This window comes from Adiantum capillus-veneris, chromosome 9 (assembly GCF_014529385.1).
Source record: "Adiantum capillus-veneris isolate H3 chromosome 9, ASM1452938v2, whole genome shotgun sequence".
NCBI lineage: Eukaryota > Viridiplantae > Streptophyta > Polypodiopsida > Polypodiales > Pteridaceae > Adiantum > Adiantum capillus-veneris.
Genome location: NC_140939.1, coordinates 145,932,279 through 145,941,234, shown reverse-complemented (window position 1 = coordinate 145,941,234; position 8,956 = coordinate 145,932,279). Strand labels below are relative to the sequence as shown.

The 8,956-nt window shown below is 41.0% G+C and overlaps 1 protein-coding gene across 1 annotated transcript in view; it reads left to right on the top strand.

Moving 5' to 3' along the window:
• Window positions 1-6,397: 6,397 nt before the first annotated feature.
• The window catches only part of LOC147451318 (uncharacterized protein C57A10.07), a 31,815-nt gene continuing 29,256 nt past the window's right edge, over window positions 6,398-8,956 (top strand). The window contains exon 1 of the mRNA XM_086520287.1: window positions 6,398-7,122. Coding sequence (XP_086376413.1) covers window positions 6,522-7,122 — 601 coding nt within the window. The 5' untranslated portion in view covers window positions 6,398-6,521. The remainder of the gene's footprint in view (window positions 7,123-8,956) is intronic.

Here is an 8,956-nt window from a genome sequence, read left to right as displayed (position 1 = left end):
CCTGATGTTTCAGTCGAAACATGCAATATTGATTGCAAACAGTACAACAACATCTGTTTTACAACAAGATATCGACAAATATAAGAGGGCACACAACAATGCAAATGATGAGGAGGCTATCCAAAACATACTTCGCTTCAGCCTTCCTACAACAATTGTTAGCACTCCATCATGGCATATATGATGACTGAAGGTTTTGATCAGCATGGTGGATGCATGGGGTTCGCCAAACATTTTCATTACATTCACGGTAGATGAAATGACCTCCACCAAGTGGACGGAGATACACACACTCGAAGATATAGCCCAAACTATGAACCCTCAATCTTCTTGGAAGGATTGCCCAGTCAAATGTGCGCTACTCTTCGACAATTGATTGAGACAATTCATGCAACGATATATCTTTCATGGCAAACAAATTCTAGGGCGTGTTCACCACCATCTTATACGATATGAGATTCAAAACAGGGGATCTGTCCATGCCCATGTTATCTTATGGATTGACGATGAAGACATATCAAAATGTATCAGAGATTACTACTCATATCCCAATAGCAGCTGCCAATGATATACATGCAGGGACACTACTCGAACTTGTCCTCTAGAAACAAATGCATGTCATATACATAACAACATTGTTAAGTGCAAGTGTGGGTCTCCATATGATATCCAGCAAAATCCTCTCCCAATCTTGGACCCTCATTGCTTGAAGTGGATGTACTATCGATCGAGTTTCGAGCATCGAAATGTTGTGCCATACCACCCAATCGCACTTCTCCTTTGAGGAGCTCATATGACTATCCAACACGTCACAAACTCGTCAATATCATATTATTTTCTCAAATACACGATGAAGGATGAGACAATTGGTACACTTAACATAACTGCAAAATCGGCCATCAAATTGGGCTTAGAGGGATTGGACAAGATTAAACTACAAATAATAGCTGCATTCCTACTAACCAAGCCAATTTGAGGGATAGAGGCTGCATTGAATTGCTTGCAGATTCCCATTATATCAAAAAATGTGGATGTTCACGACATAGACTTCTCCCCTCCCGATCTTAGGTAGCATATTATGTCTAGATCACAAAATGTTGTCATGCACCCCGTTGACTTGTACTGTGCTAGGTCAGCCGCGCTAGAATATTTGACATTCTTTGAATACCACAAAATTCATGTTATTCAAAATCCCTCTGCATCACAATTAAAGCGTTGAGCTCAATAGACGACTATGAGAACACCATCACACATCTAAAAAGGCTCACCAAATTTATAGGATACCACCCAAGACACTGCACAGAGGCTTTATTTTATAATGTACTGCTTTGTTGTACATCCTTCCATGCAGAGGCTGAACTAATATCACCTAAAAATACATCATCGTCCTACTTCATGGAGTGCCAAATAAGGAATCTAATTTAGAGCAATGAAGAACTGGAGATGTACATTACAGAGTACACGCAGCAGAACATGCTAATCTTTGATCACATATTACAACTTGTCCAAACGATCATCCAAATCAGGAATCTAATTCAGAGCAATGAAGACCTGGAGATGTACATTACAAAGTACACGCAATGGAACATGCTAATCTATGATCACATAGACCAACTTGTCCTAATGATCATCCAAAAGACTACATTGCGCAAAGCAAAGAAACAATGACAACTTCATCAGAAAGTGTCTTAGACACAAAACACCATCGCCTAAAGTCAATGGTTATACTAAGAAAATTTGCTAGTGCTGCTCGTTTGACACTCACAAACGAACCACAAAATATATACGACCGCTTGGTGACTGCCACAAAAGGTTTGCACATTGTCGCACGAACCCAGGCAGTGGGAAAACCCATTTCATCAAATGTTTGATGTATGACTATGTTAAGCAAGGGATAAGTGTGGTACTTACTGCATTGACTAGAGCGGTAGCAACTAGGCTCATTAGCATGGCATCCACAATTCATTACCAGTTCAAAATACCAACCAGAAATCAACTCTACCCACTATCCATTCACGAAATGATGATTGATATATCGATACAACAGAGGTGGACATGATAATCATTGATGAGCTCTCCATGCTCACAAAAACAACTTTTGATCTTTTTGTCAGGCAAATTGTCAATGTCACAGGCAGGAGGTTGGCCGATCCTTTGAGCAAAAAGTGTGTTATTTTGCTTGGAGAACTCGCCCAGCTACCCCTCGTGTGTTGCAATGTAGCGAAACTCTGTTACGCGTGTCACCTCACAAGCTCTGTGCACTGGTTGCATGCCTCTTTTTATAGTACGTCTTGCTTTGTCAGGCATGCCACCGATCCAGAGTTGTTTGACTTCCTGACCATTATTCGCAAAAGGAAACCCACTGTTCAAGAAATTGAGACCACTCTGAGCGCATGCATACTATATGAGAAGGATGTTCATGACTACATAAACAGTTCCACTACAATGATTTACACTCATAGGGTAGATGTCCAAAATTACAACAACATCGCCTTAAACAAATTGTACAGTGAAAATCAAATCAGTTAGGTTGAGCTAAAGACAAATGGAAGAGATATCAAAGTTCTCCAACAATGGCTCCATGAACCCACATTCAACAAAATTTTGTCCATTGCCATAGGTGTCCGTTGCATGATCATAGAGAACATCGACCTAACAATGAGTGCAACAAATGGGGCATCATGCATAGTCAACCATGTTACACATACAGATGAAGGACAAGTTAATAGTATCACTGCTGTCATTCACTTCACTTGAAAAATAATCACCCTTCATCGAACAAAGCATAAAAGGACTTCTGTTAATGGAACGTGGTGCCATAAATCCACATTGCCATTGAATTGGCATATGCGATGACTAGTCACAAGGCACAAGGTGCGACAATATCCACTATACTGCTAGTCTTCAGAGATGCTTTTGCACCAGGTCTTGCTTATCTCATGCTATTACGAATCACATACTAACATAACTTGAAAATTCTTACGATGCCAACCCCTGCAACTTTTCAACCCATTCCAATAGAAATTGTTCATGGAGTGCATCACACTTGAGTACCCATTGCCATCTTGTCATTTTCTTTCTTGAACAAATAACATTATGCTTTGCTCTTCTTGACCACATATTGTTTATGGTAGTTTATTATGAAATATGACGTTGTCCTCTTCTCATTTTTTATCTTAAAGGAATACCATCACGTTCTGCTCTTCTTAACCTCTCTGAATATTATTCTTTGATATTCTAATCTTTCTGTCCTCTCTATTGCAGGCCGACAATTTTAGGGATAGAGGCTGCATTGAATTGATTGCAGATTCCCATTATATCAAAAAATGTGGATGTTCACGACATAGACTTCTCCCCTCCCGATCTTAGGTAGCATATTATGTCTAGATCACAAAATGTTGTCATGCACCCCGTTGACTTGTACTGTGCCAGGTCAGCCGCGCTAGAATATTTGACATTCTTTGAATACCACAAAATTGATGTTATTCAAAAGCCCTCTGCATCACAATAAAAGCCTTGAGCTCAATAGATGACTATGAGAACACCATCACACATCTAAAAAGGCTCACCAAATTTATAGGATACCACCCAAGACACTGCACAGAGGCTTTATTTTATAATGTACTGCTTTGTTGTAAATCCTTCCATGCAGAGGCTGAACTAATATCACCTGAAAATACATCATCGTCCTACTTCATGGAGTGCCAAATAAGGAATCTAATTTAGAGCAATGAAGAACTGGAGATGTACATTACAGAGTACACGCAGCAGAACATGCTAATCTTTGATCACATATTACAACTTGTCCAAACGATCATCCAAATCAGGAATCTAATTCAGAGCAATGAAGACCTGGAGATGTACATTACAAAGTACACGCAATGGAACATGCTAATCTATGATCACATAGACCAGCTTGTCCTAATGATCATCCAAAAGACTACATTGCGCAAAGCAAAGAAACAATGACAACTTCATCAGAAAGTGTCTCAGACACAAAACACCATCGCCTAAAGTCAATGGTTATAGTAAGAAAATTGCTAGTTCTGCTGGTTTGACACTCACAAACGAACCACAAAATATATACGACCGCTTGGTGACTGCCACAAAAGGTTTGCACATTGTCGCACGAACCCAGGCAGTGGGAAAACCCATTTCATCAAATTTTTGATGTATGACTATGTTAAGCAAGGGATAAGTGTGGTACTTACTGCATTGACTAGAGCGGTAGCAACTAGGCTCATTAGCATGGCATCCACAATTCATTACCAGTTCAAAATACCAACTAGAAATCAACTCTACCCACTATCCATTCACGAAATGATGATTGATATATCGATACAACAGAGGTGGACGTGATAATCATTGATGAGCTCTCCATGCTCACAAAAACAACTTTTGATCTTTTTGTTAGGCAAATTGTCAATGTCACAGGCAGGAGGTTGGCCGATCCTTTGAGCAAAAAGTGTGTTATTTTGCTTGGAGAACTCGCCCAACTACCCCTCGTGTGTTGCAATGTAGCGAAACTCTGTTACGCGTGTCACCTCACAAGCTCTGTGCACTGGTTGCATGCCTCTTTTTATAGTACGTCTTGCTTTGTCAGGCATGCCACCGATCCAGAGTTGCTTAACTTCCTGACCATTGTTCGCAAAAGGAAACCCACAGTTCAAGAAATTGAGACCACTCTAAGCGCATGCATACTATATGAGAAGGATGTTCATGACTACATAAACAGTTCCACTACAATGATTTACACTCATATGGTAGATGTCCAAAATTACAACAACATTTCCTTAAACAAATTGTACAATGAAAATCAAATCAGTTAGGTCGAGCTAAAGACAAATGGAAGAGATATCAAAGTTCTCCAACAATGGCTCCATGAACCCACATTCAACAAAATTTTGTCCATTGCCATAGGTGTCCGTTGCATGATCATAGAGAACATCGACCTAACAATGAGTGCAACAAATGGGGCATCATGCATAGTCAACCATGTTACACATACAGATGAAGGACAAGTTAATAGTATCATTGCTGTCATTCAATGCACTCGAAAAACAATCACCCTTCATCGAACAAAGCATAAAAGGACTTCTGTTAATGGAACGTGGTGCCATAAATCCACATTGCCATTGAATTGGCATATGCGATGACTAGTCACAAGGCACAAGGTGCGACAATATCCACTATACTGCTAGTCTTCAGAGATGCTTTTGCACCAGGTCTTGCTTATCTCATGCTATTACGAATCACATACTAACATAACTTGAAAATTCTTACGATGCCAACCCCTGCAACTTTTCACCCATTCCAATAGAAATTGTTCATGGAGTGCATCACACTTGAGTACACATTGTCATCTTGTCATTTTCTTTCTTGAACAAATAACATTATGCTTTGCTCTTCTTGACCACATATTGTTTATGGTAGTTCATTATGAAATATGACGTTGTCCTCTTCTCATTTTTTATCTTAAAGAAATACCATCACGTTCTGCTCTTCTTAACCTCTCTGAATATTATTCTTTGATATTCTAATCTTTCTGTCCTCTCTATTGCAGGCCGACATCCCCTGTCAGCAACATGAGCAACAACAAGGTATAATAGCATATGTCAAGCACTACTACTTTTAGTTTGCATTTGATGTATGTCATCACATATAATGATGGTTTTCATTTTGTATGCAGAGACTTTTTGACCTTTTCAAATAGAACACTGCAGCAAAAAAACAACCAAGCCTAGAGAAGCGAGTCTATGTTAGCGACAAACAAATCATTTTGCTCAACCTTGCGGACTGTCGTCCAAGCACATACATGAAGGGATTCTTGAACTACACAAAATTGCACACACGAAACCCTCCTTCCAAGATGCGTAATCATGTGCTCTGCTTCAAACCTTTTGCTGAAAACTTCATTTTTTCACCACTCGTCACTTATAGAACATTACATGTAGCAAGAATAATAGAAAATCATTGATATGTAAGTATAATACCACAAGCTCCACAGGATATAACATCTTGCAAGCTCACCCCCCCTCACTGCACGAAATATACATACCTAAAAGAAATAGAAAAAATCTGAAATCTTCAAAATCCTGATAATGTCTTCTTCGTCTTGTCTTCCACGTTCCAGTTTCATGTGTTCGCATTCATATACCTTTTGATAACTTCAATTGGACTTAGTTTCGGTATACATTCAATTTCGAATACATTGTAATTTGAAAAGTCTGCACCGTAGCTAATGTTATATGTTGACCTCTGCTACCCCATGTTCTAACTATTGCCACATTCATACGTCTTTCTTCCAATTTCAAATTGCTATTGGCCCAAATTATTAGTGTCCCTTTGCCAATGTTTCTCATCTTCGTCTATTAACACTACGATTGGAAAACATTATAGATCTCGAGAACGGTCAGTAGTTGATCGTTCCTCCAAGGAGAGAGAAGAATACATACTGTGGACGAAGCAAGGAGTTCCTTGCTTCGAAAGGGGTTCTTGTCTACTATGTAGCTGGATGAGACATGCTCAAATCGAAGTATAGCTACAGCAGTAAGCCCTTTGTACCCATGTATACTGAGAATAGCCCTCTGCAACAGCAGCAGCAACTCTTAGACCTTGAGATTGGCCTATCTGGACGACGCCCACCTCGTAAATTCAAGCGTTCTGGTCTACCCAGAATGCTGCAGCGTCTCCAACATCGCCACAAGGTATCCACACTGTTTATCCTCATCGGCTCTCTTTGTACTGCTGTTTGCATCCTTTATCTGATTGGCATTGTGTATAAGAGCCTTTTGGCAGCCTCAGCGCCCTCACTTCCCCTTCCCTATCACCCCTACCCCTACCGCAAGCTTCAAAACCTTGTCATGGTTGCTGGCCATGCTGTGTTCACCAGCACAGGATGTGATAAGGTTGACATGGAAGGATCATGGTTCTTAGAGTCGTATCAGAAACACCCAGGTCAAGCGCTCACATTCATCAATCACATTAGAGCTGGAGTTGAGTCTGCTGCTTCAGATGCGAAAGCCCTTCTTTTATTTAGCGGTGGAGAGACACGAAAGGATGCGGGTCCTCGAAGTGAAGCTCAAAGTTATTGGTCTGTGGCTGAATCTTCAAATTGGTTCGGTGAGTGGATCTGCGAAGATATAGTTTTGTTTCCACCTAGACTTCAGCTAGATTGATGTACTGGTTTGAGTTTTTTAAGCCTGTCTTATTGGATAGCTCAATTTTAGTTGCCGCGTACATCTAGGACTTGTATTAGTTGTTATTATTCGGTAAGGACCTAGCAGATGGAAGCAAGGTCCTAAAATCTAGCCACACTAAGCCAGAATTGGGATATGAATTTTGTAGCTTTCATGAGGAAAAAGCCTTGAGCATAGGCATATGAACAAAAACTTAAGTCATTTATTATGAAGTGACTTTGACATGACATTTAAATGGCTAAAAAACCTATAAAAGAGTCACTTGGCCCCTAGTCTTTAGAACATCAAAACCCAGTTGCTGCAGTGGCATTGAGCGCCCACAACACCTTAGCACCTAGTTTCCATCGCCAACACCCCAGCATCATCAGCATTTTGCGTTAGTTCAGCCCAACGTTTTTGCATCAGATCAGTCCAACACTTTTGCATCAATTCAGTCAAGTGTTTTGCATCAGATCAGTGTTAGCGTTTTCACATCAAAGCAGCCTTAGCATGAAGCATTTATATTCAGCATTTCAGTATTGTATTAGCATTTGTGCAAGTAATCTAAAGCCAAGTACTTGCTTTGGCAACAGAGCAAGGGTGACCCTTGAGGGTGGTTGGGACTCAACATGCGGTGTCGTCTCTCTCTCTCTCTCTCTCTCTCTCTCTCTCTCTCTCTCTCTCCTCTCGTTCATTATGTTCATGTAGGGTGCAGCGGAAGTGAATGTTGAACTTTGCTCAAGATGAGTGCTCCGATTTGTGCTCAAGGGTTCCTTTTACTTATGGAAGGGAGAGCCTTCCGTTCCTTTAGTGAGAGAGTGCAAATGATCACAAACAAAGTGGATAAACATTGTGAATGAAGGTGCTGAGAGAGAGAGAGAGAGAGAGAGAGAGAGAGAGAGAGAGAGAGAGAGAGAGAAGAGAAGAATACGACACCAGAATGTTGTCAAACACTCCTCCAAGGGCCCCACGCTCTATGGCGAGAGAGGTCTAGACTCTATGCTATTGATTGCACAAATCTGGTACAATGGTCATACATGCAGTGGACTTGCCGACGATGTCGACGACAATGATGACGGTGACGAGACGGGCTGAAATTTGAAAACGCTAGGGACTGAAATCTGCAAATCTGGTGTCTGTTGAATTCTGACTCTGTGTCGGCGAGGACGGCGATGACGACGATGCGTTGAAAACGCAGATGCTGAAATCTGTGATCAGCGGGCTGAAACTGAAAATGCTGGTTGAACTGACCACGCGGCGAGGATCTACTACGGGAAGGTGAGATCTGCGAGGTTTGGGGCTGCTACTGTGGAGTCTAAGTGTTGAAAACTGAAAACGCTGATGCAATGGCTGATCTTGTCGCCGGAAATCTACAAACGCTGATGTGAATCTTCAATCTGCAAATGCAAAAACGCCAGGCTGATGGGGTACTGCTGGAAACGCTAGGCTTGTTGCTGCAGAAAATGCTGGCTATCTGCTGTAGAAAACGCTAGGTGATCTTGTTGGCTGAAAAACGCTAGGTTGTCGTGTCGGTTTTGTTGAGAAGGTGCACTGCAAGTTGTGTATCTGCTGCCTCCTCTGCCAGAAAGTGCTAGCGCTAGTTTTCTTATATATTACCTTAGCCAATTTGCTCTACCCAGTTTCCCAACAAAGTCACTTATGAATAATAAGTGAAATGGAAAAATAGGGAAAATGGTTCTGTGCATTGTAAAATGCTCCTGATGGCTATTGACTGTAATGCTGATGATCATGCTGTGTGCAACCAAAGGATATGTAAC